The sequence below is a fragment of the Sus scrofa genome, chromosome 7 (assembly GCF_054392235.1).
Source record: "Sus scrofa isolate SSC_HxYL_T2T_F1_AM1 chromosome 7, Sscrofa_HxYL_maternal_Yorkshire_Landrace_v2.0, whole genome shotgun sequence".
NCBI classification, from domain to species: Eukaryota; Metazoa; Chordata; class Mammalia; order Artiodactyla; family Suidae; genus Sus; species Sus scrofa.
Genome location: NC_139389.1, coordinates 107706993 through 107727444, shown reverse-complemented (window position 1 = coordinate 107727444; position 20452 = coordinate 107706993). Strand labels below are relative to the sequence as shown.

The following is a 20452-nucleotide window of genomic DNA, read 5'->3' as shown; positions in this document are numbered from 1 at the left end:
TGGATCCCATGTTGCTGTGGCTGTGGTGTAGGCTGGTTGCTATAGCTCCAATTTGACCCCTAGCCTGGGAACCTCCATATGCCGTGGGCAGCAGCCCTAGAAAAGGCAAAAAGACCAAAACAAAACAAATAAAAAAAAAGCTTAATATCTTACATGTACCTTACGTCTACCACATTTGGATTAGTCTGAGGTATTATGTAGTCTTTTTTTTTAAAGGGGTGTTTGTGTTACTAAGATAGCTGTAAATTTTACATTTCATACTTACTCTAAATTATCTCTTTTTTTGGTCCTGTGGTTTGCTAACTTTGGCCTTATCATCCTAAGTTATTGGCTAAGTAGACAGTTTTAGGAAAACTTTGATCTTCTATCTATGACTTTTATCATTTTCTCAGAAGTGCTTAGGAATCTTAGTTTATATTATCAGAATGAAAACTCTGAAGTTTATAGTACAAAAGCTTTACCACTATAGAATTTGTGAGAGGACGTCTGAATGTAATTTTAGTTGCAGGTGTCTGAGTGTTAATAGCTCAGTACCTGATTGAAGTAATTGTAACATGGAAAATTATAGTGACATCCAAGAACTAGCACTCAAATTTATGAACCGGGGGAAGAACTCATATTAATCTGTTTTATTACCCTATTTCGAGGTCAGATGCTATGAAGTATGATGGTTACAATGCCTGGTTGATATTTTAGTACAACACCATTAAAATTATTTTAAAGATATACCTCAAAAAGATGTTTGTGTAATAGTCTAATTGGGCTAAGAAAATATTTCGCTGTATATGATAAGGAGACTAGACGAGGGACAGTCTCATTCTAAAATGACCTTTTGGAGTTCCTTGGTGGCCTAGCAAGTTAAGGATCTGATGTCATTGCCGTGGTCAGAGCACCGCTGAGGGGCAGACGTGGTTAAATGACTTTTATTTTTCCCACCTTCAAGTCTCCCAACCTTGAAGTAGTTTTACTTATTGCCTCCAGTGCTGAACTCTATAGGCTGTAGTTGTCCAATGAGCATGTTGAGAAAACTGCAAATTTAAATTTCTTACATGGATTTTCAGTGCCATCTGGCAGTCATTGATTAACTGTCTCCTATTCCCTACAGCAAATATTTAGCAAATTTGTTACTTCAACAAATACTTATTAAACTCCTTCTCTGTACCAGGCATTATGCTAAGCACTGAGAATATAGCATTACGTATGGAAAAAACCCTGCCCTCGTGGAGCTCACCTTCCTGCAAAATACTAAAGGTTACTTAAGTGTTTATTAAATATGAGCAGTTACTGTTGTTGATAGAGTGACTATTATCCCAGTTTGCCTGAACAGCCCCAGTATAACAGCTGTTTCTGGGCTTTAATAATGCCTCCTTTTACTTTCAAAGGAGTCCCTTTTTGGACAGTATATATTATTGAATCCCTATAATAATCCCACAAGGTATATGACATTATGTTGGAGGTGTCATTGTGCAGATGTAGAAGCTGAGGCATGGAGAAGTTAAGTAATTTGTTGTTGGTCATACTAGTAAGTGGCAGAACCAGAATTCAAACCCAAACACCAGCCTGGTCCCAGAGTTTTGCTGAGTCACTATACGATATACTGTCCCAATACTGCTATTGTAAATCTTTACTTTTTTTTTTTTTTTTTTTGCTTTTTAGGGCCGCATTTGCAGCATATGGAGGTTCCCAGGCTAGGGGTCTAATCAGAGACGTACCCGCCGGCCAACGCCAAAGCCACAGCCACTGGGGTCCAAGCCGCATCTGTGACCTACACCACAGCTCACGGCAACACCAGATCCACTGAGCAAAGCCAGGGATCGCACCTGCAACCTCATGGTTCCTAGTCGGATTCATTTCCACTGTACCACAACGGGAACTCCATAAATCTTTACTTTCTTACTCTGCCTCTTTACCTTTTTCTCCCTAGCAAAGTAAAGTAGGTGATCTCATCTCCTTTACAGATGAATTTGTGGCTCTCTGGAGTGAACTTCCTCAGTTTGTCACTCACTCCTTTACAAATCTATCTTTACTCCATCCCTCCATTTCAAGGAAGGGACAACCCTCTTCCCATCTAAAACTTGTATTCTAGCCTCATCCTATTTTGCCTCCTGGAGGACTGTGTTCTATATATTACTCTTCCCTTTCTTGGGCCTGCAGTCTCAGTACTTTACAGATAAAGAAATAGAAGCTCAGAGGATTACATAACTTGCTTAGCTTATAAATAGTGGCATTGAATTCAGGCTTATATTTGTCTTACTCCAAAATCCATTCCGTTTCTAGTATATCATGCTAATTTACCACAATTCTAAAAGGACCTCCCTTGATCCTCTACCTGTCCCCCCTTGCCTTATAGCTCTTTTTGTCTTTTTAGAGCCGCACTCGAGGCATATGGAGGTTCCCAGGCTAGGGGTCTAATCGAAGCTGTAGCTGCTGGCCTACACCAGAGCCACAGCAACGCCAGATCCAAGCTGCATCTGCGACCTACACCACAGCTCACAGAAATGCCAGATCTTTAATTCACTGAGTGAGGGATCAAACCCACAACCTCATGATTCCTAATCGGATTTGTTTCTGCTGTGCCACATTGCGAACTCCCAAAAAAAAAAGCTTTTTTAAAGAGAGCATTTAATATGTGTAGACTCTTCTTGCCTTTCATTTACTTCTCAACCCATTATAGTCTGACTTCACTTTTTTATTAGTCAAATCCTGCAGAGAAACAGAATCACCATCTGTTTCTCTCTCTCTGTTTTTAGATATCTCTTTCTATCTATACATATGTGTGTGTATATACATATATGTATATGAAGGGAAGGATTTATTTTAGAATTCATGCATGTGATTATAGGGTCTAGCAAGCCTGAAATCTGTAGGCAGACCAGCAGACTGGAAATTCAGGGAGAATTTCTACGTTACAGACTTAAGGTGGAATTCTTCTTGGGGGGAACCTCAGTTTTTAATCCTTAAGGCCTTTAACTGATTGTACGAGGCCCACCTATATTATCAAGGGTAATTTCTTTTACCTAAAGTCAATTGATGTAATGCCTTTATAGCAACCTGTAGACTAGTGTTTGATCAAACAACTAGACAACCATAGCTTAGCCAGTCTGACAGATAAAAGTAACCACCACAACCCCTGTCACTCTGTCTTGTCTTACTCGTTGCTAAGTCCAATGGGCACATTTTACATCTTTCCTTCCGTGGTCATTTTGCAACATTTGACATTTTGAACCAATTTCTTCTCAAAACCATTCTCCTTTCGTTTCAATGACCCTACTCTCTCTTCATTCTTCTGTCCCACTGGCTGTTCCTTTTTTTTAATCCCCTTTTTGGCCACACCTGAGGCATATGTAAGTTCCCTGGCCAGAGCCTGAATCTGAGCCACATCTTCGACCTATGCCTCAGCTGAGGCAATGCCAGATCCTTAAACCACTGCACCAGGCCAGGGATAGAACCAGAAACACCATAGAGAAAAGCTGTATCATTAGCCCATTGCGTCACAGTGGGTTTTTTTGCTATTTCACTGCCCATCTCCCAGTTCCTTAATTATTGATATTCTCTCCTGGCTTGGCCTTCTTATTACTCCCATGATTGATGTCTCCCAAAACTAAAATTTCATCTTAGAATTCTCTACTGAGCTTTAGATCTATATATTCAATTGTTTCAGTATTGCACAGACATCACAAACTTCGCTTGTCTAAAACTGAAATCCTATTCTTCACCTCCCAAACTTGCTTTTGCATCTGTTCTCTATCTTAGTTAGTGGTACCCTCTCCACCCAGTTAGCAAAGCTGGGAACCAGAGAGGAGTCTTCACCTTCTCTCTTACATTTACCATTTAAGACTTTCTCATCTCTCTCTGTCTCAGCCAAGAGAGCTAAACCCTCATTTTCTCTCACTTGGAATCTTGTCGTGGACTTTCTACCTCCTGTCAGTCTCTTTCCAACTCCTCTGCTCTGCCGCCCTGCTGCTGAAGTGATATTTTTTAAAAATACAAATCTGTTTAATTGTATTTAAAATTCTTTGCAAGTAGCTCCTAATTGCCCACAGAATTAAGATAGAATTCTTTAGCAGGTATCCCCGGCCCTCTATGGCTAGGCCTTTCCTGCTCTTTATCTCCCACTATGCCTCACCGACCCACCCTATTTTCAGGCCACACTGGAATGTCCTCTACCTCCACTGCTTCCTTGCCTTCCTACCTGGGGCATCTAGAAGCATTATTTTAGTACCCAGTTCAATCTTTTCTTTTGAATAACCTTCCCCAAGTTCCACATATAGATTTGACCATGCCTCCTTCTTGACATTGTTATACACTGTTTTTGGTTCTACTCCAGCACTCATTACTGTATTAATTTTTGTTTATCTGAGCATCACCTTTCAGTGGACGGTGAACTCTTCAAGTATTTCTGCTGCCTGGCATGTAATAGGCTCTCATCAGAAAAGTTGCAGTGGTGGAGATGAAGCCTGGAGTGGATTACACAAACACTTTCACTTAAATAAAGCCATGCCTTCTATGCTGGGTTTGGGCATGTACAGTGGAGAATGGTAGACATTTCTTTATCCTTCTTTGTCCCTTCTAGAGGCTGCTGCTCCAACTTTTAGTACCAGATTCCTTTTGATCTATACTTTTTTTGATATTCTGATACCTATTCTCAGCCTTCACTTTGCTTTTATTTTATTTTGCTTGTATCCTTGGAGTAGTAGAAATGAAGCTGATAAATTACTATTAGAAATGCCCACTGTCCCATTTTCTTTCCATCACAGGAGAAATCATACATCAGCTTGTTCTCATGTGATTTTGTGTGCCCAAAGTCTTCTTAGCCAGTAAAAAGAATTTATCTTATAAGGATAATAATTTTCCAACAGTTTTTTAATCCTCCTATGTCCCCAAACTGTCTCTATGCATTTAATGTCAAATTAAAAACTAAACTAGCTCTGCTCTAACCAGTTCAGTTTCTTCTAATCCTGAGAGAAGAAATAATGGTTTTTAAAGATTATTTAAGGAGTGATGAAGACATCGTGGGTTTTTAAGATGAAAATTTCAGGGTCTTGCTAAATACATTGGCCTCAAAGGATAGTAGAATGGTCAGCATCTCAATTTAGACTTTATTACTTTCTACTCTAGATACACTCATAGAAGCTACTTGTGGTGTAACTCCTTATGTTTTAGTATTTATCTAACTCTTGGTTTTTGTGATTGAGTTTCAAAATAGGTAAAGAATCTACTTATTCTTTGCCCTTTATGGAATGTGATATCTTGGGTTTTATTCCATCTGTCCCCTTAATTTTATCTTATTGTTTCGCATTGTGTTTCTAAAATAATGGCTTTGGCTTGTTTTTTCCTGAATGTTTCTGCAGTTTGGTTTGCATATCTGGCTTTGGGCACTTTCCTGAACTTGGTCTCCATCTGTACTTGTGACTTTTGGAAGGCAGAAGTCAATGTTGTCTGTGGAAGATGACTTTTTTTTTTTTAATATTGTATATGTGTGTGTCTCCCCCTTTCCTTTTTGGTTTCTCCTAAAAGACTGGAAAGAAAGCGGTTAAAGCAGTCCTGTGGGTATCAGCAGATGGACTCAGAGTTGTGGATGAAAAAACTAAGGTAAAACTTCCATATAAGCTTAAATGTTATCACTCATGTTTTTTCTATCCCTGATGATCAAATATAATGCCATTAAGCTGTTGCAGTTACTCTGTATCCTTCCACTTTGTCCAAAGTACGACCTTCTGAGAGACTAGTTTAATATTCAGAAAACCAATTTAGTTACTCATTTACCTTATGAAAAATAGAAGAGAATTCTCTCAGCATTTTGCTCTGCATGGCGCAGCATGTTTAGCCTACTGCGTATTATACTTTATGTAAGGTCTGAGTTCTATAAATCAACTATAATGGAAAAAATTAAAAAGTCATATAAACTTAAAAAAAAGATCTTAGTTCTATTTTTGTTCTTAGACATTTTTTAAAAAAAATGTTTACCACCATAAGTTCGATGTGAAAGATGATAGAACTTTTACCACCATTAAAAATTTTTTTAAAAAATGATGGGCCACATATGAAATTTCTTCTTGTTCCTTCATAAAATACTGTATTTTCAGAAAGTGATATTTGAACTGATTAACCTGCTATTAACTGAAAACTCAGGTGAAATCTTAAGAACTAGTAAATGGCTCTTTGGTTAACATTACTCAGAATCCACACATTATCTCAAATAACCAGTAGCATTTTGCATTTGAAAGGGCATGATCCTACATGCCTAGATAAGACAAGACATAGACCCTGCACTTAGAGAGCATAAGGTGTTATTTATATAAGTCCATTTAATCATTAATTAAAATTTTCTAAGAGACCAAAAATCTGTAAGAATTTTAACAAGAAGGCAATTTTCAGAAAAGACCCAAAAACCTCAGATGTCATTGAAAGGAGGAGAACATATCTTTTTTTTTTTTTTTTTTTTTTGCTACCTTTGGCATGTGAAAATTCCTGGGTTAGGGATTGAACCCATGCCACAGCTGTGACCCACACCTCTGCAGTGACAATGCCAGGTCTTTAATCCATTGTGCCACAAGAGAACTCCAGAATTTGTGTAGTTTTCATTAATGCTTTGGATGAAATTTGTTGTGTGTAGAGGCTTTATTTTTAATTGTTTTACACAATAGTTAGAAAGTGATACTGCCCCCTGGTGGCTACTTATAACACTGGCATTAATTGGTTTAGTATTTCTATTTCCCATTTTCAGTAATCACCCTGGGACCCATTGTGAGCAGAAAATAAATTTTGCTATGTGTATAGCTTATAAAGAGCTCATATTTAGAATATATAAATGACTCTTATATATCAAAAGAAAAATGACAGACAATCCAAAATACTTGAAGGATCACTTTACTGAAGAGGAAATTCATAGCAGTCAAGATTATGCAAAATATAATGAGCCACCAGAATTGCAAAACTCTAAAAAATTGACCAGAAAGGTTGTGGAGCAACAGGAATTCTCATAGTTATGCTTCATAAAAGCCATTTTGTTTGTATGTTTTAGCATTTACAGCCCCTACCTCAGCATCTAGGGATTTTAAGCCACTAGAATATCTTATCACACAGAAGAGCCTCAGAGCCTCAAGATTTTAAAGAATATTTTGTATGATGTTTATACTTTGTATATGCTATGCCATTCAGCAAGTATAAAAGCATAGTCATACTCAAAATTAAATGATCAGTAAGTTAATAAATGCACAGAACTGTTCCAGAAATGATGTTATTGAATGTAATATCAATGTTATATGGGAATTGGATTAAATTTATTGACTTACATATGTTGAAAATTGAACATGGAATTTACCATGATAAATCTGGAGTCAGCAAGCCTATATTTTGGAACATGAAGATGAGGTGAGGGAAGCATCTGGGCAAAGTGCCTCTTGGGATCTCTCCTAGGTCAGATTCTTAGTATTCAGACCTCTGGCTCAGATTGAGCTATGAAATGTGCATCCTGTGTTTCTTCTGAGAAGTTTGAATAATCTCATAAGGCCTCTGTTCCTTTGTGCTTCCCTTTTTCTAGGACCTCATAGTTGACCAGACAATAGAAAAAGTTTCTTTCTGTGCCCCAGATAGGAACTTTGATAGAGCCTTCTCTTACATATGTCGTGATGGCACAACTCGGCGCTGGATCTGTCATTGCTTCATGGCTGTCAAGGACACGGTGAGTCTAACAGCATGGATTTCATCATGACTAGCCTCAGTTCACCATACTCTATCCAGATTGGCTCAGCCAAGCAAGTTTCCACTACGTTTTTATCAAGTTAAGTGATGTTACAGCACTTAGAAGAGCCTAAACTAGTCTGCTTTCACTCCTTTTATTCAAGTAGTTCACATTTGTGGTGAGACCCTACTGCTCTCAGAGCAAGGTGATTGACTAAGATCCAAGGTCATTAAAGGAAAGTAAAAGTGCTCTGGTGATGGTGGCTACTAAATTTTATTTGAGGAATTCCCGTGTGGCTAAGTGATAACAAACCTGACTAGGATCCATGAGGACGCAGGTTTGATCCCTGGCCTCGCTCAGTGGGTTAAGGATCCGGCATTGCCGTGAGCTGTGGTGACTCAGCTCAGATCCTGCATTGCTGTGGCTGGAGCATAGGCTGGCAGCTATAGCTCCAATTCGACCCCTAGCCTGGGAATTTCCATATGCCTCTGGTGTGGCCCTAAAAAGACAAAAAGAAAATTTTTAATTTGAAACTTTTAATTATTAGAACTATCTTACGTGTATTTGTTTGCTGATTCATCTGGATAGAAAATACTGGCATTCGAAAGCTGCTTATAAATTCATTTGCAAAGACACTCTACTGCAATATTCGGAGTATATTTTCAATTAATTAAAAAATAGAAATACTAGGAGTTCCCGTCGTGGCGCAGTGGTTAACGAATCCGACTAGGAACCATGAGGTTGCAGGTTCGGTCCCTGCCCTTGCTCAGTGGGTTAACGATCCGGCGTTGCCGTGAGCTGTGGTGTAGGTTGCAGATGCGGCTCGGATCCCGCGTTGCTGTGGCTCTGGCGTAGGCCGGTGGCTACAGCTCCGATTCAACCCCTAGCCTGGGAACCTCCATATGCCGAGGGAGCAGCCCAAGAAATAGCAACAACAACAACAACAACAAAAAGACAAAAGACAAAAAAAATAAATAAATAAATAAATAAATAAAATAAAAATAAAAAAAAATAGAAATACTAAAGTACAGTACAGTGGACTATGCTGGAAATTGTTATGGAGTAGAAATCTTTGGTTTTATTTAAAAATAGAGAATAATCAATTCTATCATCCTTCATATGAATTACCCAAAATTCTGACATGAAAGACAAGTCTCTTAGATGATGATCTTAATTAACTATGCTATAGCATTAAGAATGTAATTTCTGAATTTTTTTTTGCCTTTTGTTTATTTGTTTTTTAGGGCTTCACCCACAGCATATGGAGATTCCCAGGCTAAGGGTCCAATAAGAGCTACAGCTGCCGGCCTATACCACAGCCACAGCAATGCAGGGTCCAAGCCGCATCTGCGACCTGCACCACAGCTTACACAACGCCAGATCCTAACCCACTGAGCAAGGGCAGGGATTGAACCCGCAACCTCATGGTTCCTAGTCGGATTTGTTTCCACGGCGCCATGATGGGAACTCCTAATTTCTGAATTTTTAAAGTCCAGACAGTTCCTGTCGTGGCTCAGTGGTTATCGAATCCGACTAGGAACCAGGAGGTTTTGGGTTTGATCCCTGGCTTCATTCAGTGGGTTAAGGATCTGGTATTGCCATGAGCTGTGGTGTAGGTTGCAGACTCGGCTCGGATCCCACGTTGCTGTGGCTCTGGTGTAGGCCAGCAGCTACAGCTCCAATTAGACCCCTAGCCTGGGAACCTCCATATGCCGCAGGAGAGGCCCTAGGAAAAAAACAAAAATAACTAAATAAAGTCCAGACAAAATAAGGCAGTATAGCCATTCTGCATTCATGGAGGCTACAACTAAGTAACTCTTGCCAAGGTTTAACCTAGAAGGGAAGTGGTGGCCATACTCAATGCTGACCAAAAGGTTTTTTTAGTTTGGTTTTTTTTTTTTTTTTTTGTATTTTTGTATTTTCTAGGGCCTCACCCACGGCATATGGGGGTTCCCAGGCTAAGGGTCTAATTGGAGCTACAGCTGCTGGCCTACACCAGAGCCACAGCAATGCAGAATCCGAGAAGAGTCTGGGACCTACACCACAGCTCACAGCAATGCTAGATTCCCTAAGCCACTGAGCGAAGCCAGGGATCGAACCTGCAACCTCATGGTTCCTAGTCGGATTTTCATTTCCACTGCACCAGGACGGGAACTCCTAAAAGGGTTTTTTAAAGCAGTATATAAACAAACATTAGGAACTCAGGCTCTGAATCAGATATAGGTTCCAGTCCTGGTTCTGGTTCTTACTAACTGTGAGATTTGGGGCAGGTTATTTAGCGTTTTCTAGGTCTTAGTATCCACTTCTCTAAGATGGAGATAATAGGTGTGAAGACTGAATTTGGTCATGAGTATAAACACTCTTAACATAGTGCCTCCCTGTGGGAACTGCTCCAGAATAGTGGCTGATATTGTTAGAGCTGCTCCTCCTTGGTTTTGACACAAGTGCTTTGAGAATGAGTTGAAAGAACTAAACAACGCTTTCTTCCTATCAGACCTTAAGCCACAAAGCAGGGTATTTTGCTAACAGTGCACTCACAGAATCCAAAGAGTTCAAGATTTTCCCTATATTTTTTGGCAAATAATATAGTTCTGTTGGCAAATCATGGTTCTTCAAGCTCTTTGACTGTCCTAGGCCAGTGGTTCCCGTTTCAGAATCACCTTAAGAACTTGTTAAAATAGATGGCTTGGTCCCACCTGTAGTTTTTTTTTTTTTTTTTTTTTTTTTCACCTGCGGAGTTTTTCATTCAGTAGGTTTGAGATGGAGCTCAAGGGATCTGTTTCCAAGAACTTCTTCCCTAAGGCCTAGGAGAAATAATAAGCTAATTTGGCCTATAGTTGTGTCTTTGTAATAGGGCTGTGTTCAAATGCAGACAAGTTCTAAAATTCTTTCACTACCAGTACTCTCTCCTGTTTCACATTTCAATGCCTACCTTTTTATCATCCTACGAAGAAGTTAGACAGAAAGTCATATGAATTCATAAAGATTGAGTCTGTCAGTCTTTAAATAAGCAGTCATATAAGACCTTACAGTTTACAGTCAAATGAAGTCTTGGGAAAAAACATTGAAGACATTTACCTCCTCTTACAGTGTCTCTATATGGGCGTTTGAAGTCCAGTAAACTTACTCAGAAACATATGTAGGGGCAGCTGCTTACCTGATGTGATTTTGAAAACTCCACAAAGGGCTCCCTGTTCTCAAATCTCTTCTCACTGTTAAAGATGCCAACAGTTACTAGATCATCTCTAAATTTTAAAATTTCACAATTAGGGATAAAGTTTAAAATATAGGAATTCCCATCGCGGCACAGTGGAAACGAATCTGACTAGGAACCATCAGGTTGCGGGTTTGATCCCTGGCTTCACTCAGTGGGTTAAGGATCTGGCGTTGCCATGAGCTGTGGTGTTGGTCGCAAATGCAGCTCAGACCCTGCATTGCTATGGCTGTGGTGTAGGCCAGCAGCTATAGCTCCAGTTGGACCTGTAGCCTGGGAACCTCCATATGCCGTGGGTGTGGCCCTAAAAAGCAAAAAAATAAATAAATAAATAAAAATAAAATAAAATACAGGTAACCCTGGTAAAAATAAGCCACCAAGTTTATTAAATTTACTCTAGGCAATCCAATATATTTTTAAAACAATATTTAGTTTATATAAGCCCTCCACTTTTTCCACTCAGAAACAAATGAGATGTATCTGCATAATTCCTTTATAAATAGAAAGTGTGGATAACTTTCTACTTTTAACTCTTGCCTCTGTGTGGTTGGGAGTTAGAATTGGGGTTAGAGAATGCTAGAAGAAGATAGGAAAGGGAGTTCCCTTGTGGTTTAGTGGGTTAAAGATCTGGCATTGTCGCTGCTGTGGCGAAGGTTTGATCCCAGGCCTGGGAACTTCCACATGCCGTGGGTGCAGCCAAAGAAAAAAAGTAGAAGGTATGGGAGAGAGCTTGCAATCACCGAGGGCCCAAATGGGCCAGAGGGGAAGCACACAGAAAGGGAGGCTTGAGAAAACTAAACTTTCCTTTATCTCATTCCTTCTCATCACTAGATTTGTATTTATTAATCTGAAGTTTTAAGTTTACGCCTTTTGTCCCTAGACGTGTTGACAGTATATCTAAACCCTGATATTTGTCCTGGATTTGCAGTGGTTTTTTAGAAATGCTTGGTAAATATTCTTACTATTCCTCTAAAAAGCAAATAGAGGTTTGTGTGTCCAGACTTAGGGCTTGAAACCTTAACAATCTCTTCTAAGGAGGTGGCCAGAGCTAACGTGAGTGACAAAGGGACCTGACTGATAGGAAGTGTTGGTGGCTGCTCACAAAGCACAGGTTCTTGAGGGTCGCTTTACCCAGTGCCTCCTACCATAAAGGATCATAAGCATTTCCCAATATAATCATTCGTTTAAGCTTAATTCGGCATATTAACATACTAAACTCTAATTTTAAGCTGGAATTCCTAACATTTTGCCAGTGTGAAAACAGACTTATCTGTGACCCAAGATAATTTGTAATTGTTGACACCATAATTCTAAACTTTTTTAAACCTGTTATGTACAGGGTGAAAGACTGAGCCATGCAGTAGGCTGTGCTTTTGCAGCCTGTTTAGAACGTAAGCAGAAGCGGGAGAAAGAATGTGGAGTGACAGCTACTTTTGATGCCAGTCGGACCACTTTCACAAGAGAAGGATCCTTCCGTGTCACAACAGCCACCGAACAAGCAGAAAGAGAGGAGATTATGAAACAAATCCAAGATGCCAAAAAAGGTACAGTCTGTTCTGCTACAATGTGTGTTTATTTAAACAGTTTTCCCCAACAGGTTAATGTTTGGAAGCTATCGGGGCAAGGTTTTTCACAAAGAGAACTCTTAGCAAATGAAGACCTTCAGGACAAAGCTGAAAATCTAAACAAAGTCTTTTCCTTTAGAGTGGCTTCCGTTATGTTAAACTACCCAGGGAAGCTGAGAGTACAGTTGAAGAAGCTGCAAAGACATTTAAAAGTAAAATTGGGAAAACATGCATCCTGTAACAGATTTTTAATTCTGATGCATCTGATCTCTGTGAGGAGCAGATGCTATCAAGAACCTACATCTTGGAGTTCCCGTCATGGCTCAGTGGTTAACGAATCTGACTAGGAACCATGATGTTTCGGGTTCGATCCCTGGCCTTGCTCAGTGGGTCAAGGATCCGGTGTTGCCGTGACCTGTGGTGTAGGTCGCAGATGCAGCTCAGATCTGGCATTGCTGTGGCTGTGGTGTAGGCTGGCAGCTACAGCTTTAATTAGACCCCTAGCCTGGGAACCTCCATATGCCGCGAGTGCAGCCCTAGAAAAGACAAAAAGACCAAAAAAAAAAAAAAACAAAAACAAAAACAAAACACCTACATCTTGAAGGAAAAAGTACAAGTCCCAGTTTTAAGCTGCGGAGAACCCACTGACAGTGCTACCAGGTGTAAATGCAGGCAGAGATTTCTCGGTGCTACTCTTCTTATTAGATTATTACTGTTAATTTAGTGCTTTAGGGAGAAATGTCCACAGATTTTGAGAAGCTGGCCCCTAACTCTTTTTTCCATAGCCCCATTAATTTTAATCTGTGGTTTTGTAGAGTGTTGAGTTTTTTCAGGTACACAAGGCAGCATAGCAGAACTGCCTGTGTAAGCATTCAGGTTACCCGGAGGTTCTGTTCTCTAAAGTTGAGTGGGCATATTTTAGGACTAAGTCATAGGCCTAAGGGAAAATGCTTTGCATTATTGTGTATAACTAGGGTTGAAGCCAATAAGGAAGGTTTTGGAATCAAACAGTTAGTTTAATATACATTAATTTTGCTGTTTTTTTACTATATTCTTTTCATTCTAAACCAGCCATTTTAGAGAATATCATTAATCTGGGAGTTCCTGTTGTGGCTCAGCAGTGTAAAAACCCAACATAGTTTCCATGAGGATATGGGTTCAATCCCTGGCCCTGCTCAGTGGGTTAAGGATCCAGTGTTTGCTGCAAGTTGCAACATAGGTTGAAAATGCAGCTCAGATCCTGTGTTGCTGTGGCTATGGTGTAGGCCTGCAGCTGCTGCTCCAATTCCACCCGAGAACTTCCATGTGCCGCAGCTACAGCTGTAAAAAGAAAGAAAGAAAATAAGTAAATAACACGTTAATCTAATACTGACCCAAATAGCTCTTATTTTTAAGCCAAAAAAGAGGATACAAATTTTTATTCAAAATTAAATTATTGATTGTGATTTTTTTCATCTCTTATAAATATTGGGCCAGGATACCAAAGAAAAAAATACCATGCTATTTTAATTAGAAAATTTAATATGTATAGCTCTTATTTAATGTGTTTCAGTGATTTTCAGACTGGAAGCATGTTCTTTAATGCCACGAAATAGTATTTTTTGCTACACACAGCAACTGCCAAAATGGTTGCATCCTAGCATCTACAGAGAGGATCATGAGGGGAGGAGAGCAGAGATTTACCTCAGTCAGAGTGGGACGCAGCTGGTACTCATGTGGAAATAATCTTGTATCTAAGTTTGCTCCATTTTAAAATTTTACTTAGGGTAGTTCCCACTGTGGCGCAGTGAGGAACCAAGAGGTTGCAGGTTCAATCCCTGGCCTTGCTCAGTGGGTTAAGGATCTGGCATTGCCTTGAGCTGTGGTGTAGGTCATAGACGTGGCTCAGATCCTGCGTTGCTGTGCCTCTGGCATAGGCCAGCACCTGCAGCTCTGATTCAACTCATATCCTGGGAACTTCCATATGCCTTAGGTGTGGTCCTAAAAAGACAATAAATAAGTAAAATAAAATAAAAATAAAATTTTACTTCTGTATACTTTTATTCAAATGAGCCACAAATGCATCTTGCCCATGATTTAAAGACTGCTTTATGACATTCTTTGATATCAAACTTATGCTTGTTTAGACCTTTCTGACTCTGCCACTCCTAACGACCTGTCCCCCAAACACAAAAAGACTGAAAACTGTGAACAATTATTCTTTTTTTTTTCTTTTTCTTTTTTTTTTTTTTTTTTTTGTCTTTTTAGGGTGGCCACACCCATGGCATATGGAGGTTCCCAGGCTAGGGGTCGAATTAGAGCTGTAGCTGCCAGCCTACACCATAGCCACAGCAATGCCAAATCCTTAACCCACTGAGCGAGGCCAGGGATCGAACCTGTGTCCTCATGGATGCTAGTCAGATTCGTCTCCACTGAACCACGACAGGAATTCCTGAACAGTTATTCTTTAAAGGACCTCACATTAGGAATTCATAGGTACTGAGTTGTTTTGGGGTTTTTTTTGTTTGTTTGTTTTTTGCTGTTTTTTTGTTTTTGTTTTTTTTTTTATCTTGTTCAGAGTCTTAAGTTAAATAACTGCATGGGAATCGAAGATCTAATATTTATGTCTTAGTGGATGTACCATGTCACATGTTGTAGATTATTAAACTTTTTTTTGTCTGAAAAATAGATTTGAGCCCTGCTTCTAACCTGTCCTTTAAAAGACATAGGGAAGGAAATGTGTAAAAGGACCTGGGAGGGGTTTTGAGTTCCTCAGCAGTATAAGCTCAAATTATTTGAAGACATTGCTAAGGTCCTCTTTCTCTTGACTTTCTTGAGCTGAAACAGATAAGACAGTTGTTGGTTCATCAGTGGCCCCTGGCAACACTACCCCATCCCCATCCTCCCCCACCTCTCCCACTTTGGATGCCACTGCCTCTCTGGAGATGAACAACCCTCACGCCATCCCACGCCGGCACGCACCAATTGAACAACTTGCCCGCCAAGGCTCTTTCCGAGGATTTCCTGCTCTTAGCCAGAAGATGTCACCCTTTAAACGCCAGCTATCCCTGCGCATCAATGAGTTGCCTTCCACTATGCAGAGGAAGACTGACTTCCCAATAAAAAATGCAGGTAATGCAGCATCCGCCTAACTCACTGGGTGCTCTGGCACTGAATTCATTATCATCACTTCCAGCAAACCCTGATCCCCTCAAACTAGCCACCCCTCCTTCTGAGGCTGGTTGATGGTTGAACCTATCTTGTATCATTTCCCTTTGGGAGAAAACTGAGGTTCATGGGGAGAGGCGTGAATCGTACATTTCTTGTAAATAAATAGGTATCAGGGTCATGATGGGAATTCCTAGCCCGAGCTGCAAGGTTTGTGGCTTGTCCTGATGAAAGTCTACCTGTTTCCAGACATCAAGGGTCTTAAGTTTCCATTCTTGTTCTGTCATTTGGGACCCAGCAGGGAATTAATTTGAAAGACTTTGGAAACATATCCAGTTAAATAGCATTACCGTAGGATGTACCAAAAGAAATGGATACGTTCTCATTGTCCTTGTGGCTGGTTGGCTCCACAGGGAAGAAACTCTAAACGATCTCCTGTGTAAATCTAAGACCTGTTGTTCATCAGAGACAGTGGGCTTGCTCACAGAGAGTCATTACCTTTCACAACTGCCACACGGGCCTTTGTGTGGCCTCTATACAGCTGAGCCAGCCCCTGTAGCTCTATCCTCATCATAAGATTCGGAGCTAAAGTGTCAGGTCTGGTCAGTGCTTTTATTGGAACCTATTTTACTTCACTCTGAGACATGTTGAGCCGGGGCTGTAACAGAATATGAGGAAGCTCTGCCTCAATAGAGCACTCCCACTGGTGGTGGTACAGAGGTACAGAGAGTTAAGTTCTTTGATGGATAAAACTAGACCTAAAGAATAGTTGGACTAGATGACCACTGAGTCTTTCCACCTCTCAACCCCTGTAAAAAACGAAACTCCAGTTGCTTCAAGTACCTCATTTTTAGTTTCACTCTGGAGCAGAAGGGAAACAAAAACCACTATTCTTTTTTCACAGTTGGAACTCATGTTATAGACATTTTTCATGTTGTCACAGCTCATATACCTGGTACTTTGGAGAAAAAATGAGAGTGATGACATTGTCATAGTTGATTACAGAGAAAAGTACTGAGCACACACTGGTGCCCCTGACTTTAACCCATTTTCTGACAAGAGTTTCTGAAGGGCTCCAGAGCTTAACTCAGACCACAGCCTTGAGACCTGGTCAGAAGACAAACAGGTTACAGATACCTTTCAGAAAAATCTCACTAACTGAACATCTTGACACAAAAAGAGTACAGCAAGTTCTCAACAGAGTCACACAGGAGAGGAAATAAAGAAATCCGGGGATTTGCAAGAGAGGAAGATAGACCTTAGTAAGGAATTGTTATCATTTTATACCTTCTCATGTGAAAAGCCAGTGAACAGTGGTCAGTAAATTTTTTGAAGCTGCTTTTTTAGCCCCTCTTGACAGTTGAGACTTTTCCTTCCACAAATAAAAGATGCGGTGTCAAATGCCACCTTGCATCTCCTGTTCTGTTTTAGGATTGTTCAATTGCTATCCTGTCTGGAGCCACCTTCTGTTTGTCTTGCAGTGCCAGAGGTAGAAGGGGAAGCGGAGAGTATCAGCTCCTTGTGCTCGCAGATCACCAATGCCTTCAGCACACCCTCCGAGGACCCTTTTTCATCCGCTCCAATGACCAAACCAGTGACAGTGGTGGCACCACAGTCTCCTGCCTTTCAAGGTTGGTGCCCACCTAGCCTGCTCAGCTGTTCTCTTTGAAACTGGTACTTTTATGACACTGCTCACTAACTGTAAGTTGGCATCCTGAGCTTCCCAAGAGCTGGTCAGACTCACTTTCTCTGAATTTGTCTTAGAATCCTTGATTTCCTTACTTGACAATGTCTTCGTGCTTTATTCCCCTTACCATTTCCTGAGATGTCTGCAGTTGTCATTTTGCACGTACCTAGCTGTCTTTCATCCCATTCTATCAGGAGCTTCCACAGTCCCAATCCACGGCTTTATTTGCTACTTAACTGTTAAAAGCAGAGTATCCAGCCTGTTTTCCAAAAACAGCAGTCATTAGAATTGGTTCTAGCCTTATGCTTTTTTTTTTTTTTTTTTTTAGCATAATGGTTCTCAACCTAGGGTGATTTTTGCCTCCAGGGAAAATTCAGCATTCATTGTCTAGAGACATTTTTTAAGTTTTGTAGTTTGTGGGGGTGGTTATTGCTGACACCGGGCTAGAGGCGAGGGATGCCAGTCAGCGTCCCATCAGTGTACACAGTAGCCAGCCTCACAGCAAAGGACTGTCTGCCACAAGTATCAGTGTTGCCAAGATTGAGAGGCCCGTAAAGAAAAAGGTACTTCTCGGAGTCCTGTCGTGGCGCAGTGGTTAACAAATCCGACTAGGAACCATGAGGTTGCGGGTTCGGTCCCTGCCCTTGCTCAGTGGGTTAAGGATCTGGCGTTGCCTTGAGCTGTGGTGTAGGTTGCAGACGCGGCTCGGATCCCGCGTTGCTGTGGCTCTGGTGTAGGCTGGTGGCTATGGCTCCGATTAGACCCCTAGCCTGGGAATCTCCATGTGCCGCGGGAGCAGCCCAAGAAATAGCAAAAAGACAAAAAAAAAGAAAAAGGTACTTCTTTTGACTTAGTTCATTTCATCCTCTATAACAAGTATCCTAAAATTAGCCTTTATGGCATTGAAGATATACTAAAAGTTGTTTTTAGAGATAATGAATTAATAGTTGGTATTGACTCAAAGATCAGCAAAGAGTCTACATGTCTTAAATTACAGACTTTTAGAATTTCAGCTTCTATAATTGCTGTTTCTTCATTTCTTTGGGGAGAGAACTCAGAAAAAGTTTTGCTTTGGAGACAGTACCCTGCTCCTATTGGAGGAAATTGGAACATCCTTTTTCTCTAAGAGGAAATCTCTTTAAAACAAATAAACAGGAGTTCCCTTCGTGGCTCAGTGGTTAACGAATCCGACTGAGATCCATGAGGTTGCAGGTTCGATCCCTGGCCTCGCTCAGTGAGTTAAGGATCCAGCGTTGCTGTGAGCTGTGGCGTAGGCCGGTGGCTACAGCTCCGATTCGACCCCTAGCCTGGGAACCTCCATATGCTGCTGGAGCGGCCCAAGAAATGGCAAAAAGACAAAAAAAAACAAAAATAAATAAAATAAAATAAAATAAAAATAAACAACTCTAATAGCCATGTGTACAAGTGGCTTTTCATTTCATCCAACAAAGGTTTGTACTAATAACGATAGGCACAATTTATTGGACACTTAGCACCACAGGCATCATGGTAAGGACTCATACATTTTCTCATCTCATCTAATTCTCAAACAGCCTTTTGAGGTAAGCATCACAGATAAGGAAAAGGAGCTCAGAGAGGTGAAGGAGCCCAGATCACAGAGGACTTAAACGCAGGTCTTTCTGGATATAGTTCCTGTTATATTCTACCGACTCTCCTTGTTTACAGGGCAGGGAAATGGGTGTACAAAACTGAGGATTGTCCTCTCCCTGCCTTTAGGGGATTCTCAGTCTGTGGGTGAGCGAGTCTTTTAGACGAGCCCTAGGTAACAGTACCAATGCCAGAAGCATAGTTACCGAATCCTAAAGAGGGGATGAGTATGATGTAGGGCAGGGGAAGGGCTCTACTTGTCTGCCGCATACTAAATCTCAAGAGCTGGGGTAAGGAGTAGAAGCAGATGGAATCGAAGTCTGGAGTAAAGGAGCAAGGGTTAGCAGATTTAGTAAAGGAAGAGAGGAAAGAATAGTAGCTGCCTTGAGATACTGCAAACATTACCAAGGGTGAAAAGGTCTTTTTAAAAAGAGATAATCCTGTAACAAATTATAAAACTGTGAAGCAAATGAAAACATACCAAGTTTAATTTCTCGTCTGTAATATGGGAATAATACCAGCCTTATAGGGTTTTTGAAAGAATTAAATTAGGTGATGCACACTAAAGCACTGTTAGCATAGTGTCTGGCACATAATGAGGAATGATTGTCACCATTGTTATTATTGGCGTAATTTGATCTTTTGGAAAAGTGGAAGAAGAAATACTTCGATCTGTGTCTTTGTGTCAAAGACTAAGGTATATGTAGAATAGATTTTTCTACTTGTAAGACAAAGCAACTCTGTTTAACTTAATTTGAAATTGTTTCTCTAGTCTTCATTTCCTCTCTCCCGAACACATATTTTCCTTAAAAAGTCATTAAATTTTATCAGCACAGCCATTTTAATTATAAACTCTTATTACCTCTTTGCTAAAAGGTTTCTGTATCCATTCCAAATTGCATGGTTCTCCCAACACAAACTTTTCTGTCTTATCTGTTCCATCAGTTTTGCACAGTGGCCTGACTGACCCAGCTCCCGAGGGTCACCTGTACACCCTGCATGAATTAACTCCATTGATGTTGTCTGCTCCCATTGTAGCTAATGGCACTGACTCAGCCTTCCATGTGCTTGCTGCTAAGCCAGCCCATACTGCTCTAGCACCCGTAGCAATGCCTGTGCGTGAAACCAACCCTTGGGCCTATGCCCCTGATGCTGCTAACAAGGGAATTGCAGCCACATGTTCGGGTAAGGTGGCCACAGATGGTGGTGAGGATTCTGGGATCAGATAAGTGACCCTGGTTCGAAAAATCAGCCATTTACTTAAGTGGAAATCAGGGAGGAGTCCTTTTAGGAAAAGAGTGTGCCCTCTTGGAAATAAACTATTAAGAAAAGAGGAGAGGGAGTTCCCGTCGTGGCGCAGTGGAAACGAATCCAACTAGTATCCATGAGGATGTGGGTTCGATCTCCGGCCTCGCTCAGTGGGTTAAGGATCTGGCGTTGCTGTGAGCTGTGGTGTAGGTCACAGACGCAGCTTGGATCCTGCATTGCTGTGGCTGTGGTGTAGGCCAGCGGCTACAGCTCCAATTCGACCCCTAGCCTGGGAACTT

At 40.7% G+C, this 20452-nt stretch overlaps 1 protein-coding gene across 37 annotated transcripts in view; it reads left to right on the top strand.

Moving 5' to 3' along the window:
* The window catches only part of NUMB (NUMB endocytic adaptor protein), a 174252-nt gene that overhangs the window by 150782 nt on the left and 3018 nt on the right, over window positions 1–20452 (top strand). For 9 of the 37 annotated variants that reach the window (XM_021099474.2, XM_021099471.2, XM_013978316.3 and 6 more), the window contains 6 exons: window positions 5518–5592; window positions 7544–7684; window positions 12238–12442; window positions 15281–15574; window positions 17092–17241; window positions 19944–20090. In XM_021099474.2, coding sequence (XP_020955133.1) covers window positions 5518–5592; window positions 7544–7684; window positions 12238–12442; window positions 15281–15574; window positions 17092–17241; window positions 19944–20090 — 1012 coding nt within the window. Of the gene's footprint in view, window positions 1–5517; window positions 5593–7543; window positions 7685–12237; window positions 12850–13642; window positions 14485–14744; window positions 15575–17091; window positions 17242–19943; window positions 20091–20452 lie in introns of those variants that run through there. The other 28 variants (XM_021099490.2, XM_084969730.1, XM_084969732.1 and 25 more) reach the window with 6 other exon arrangements.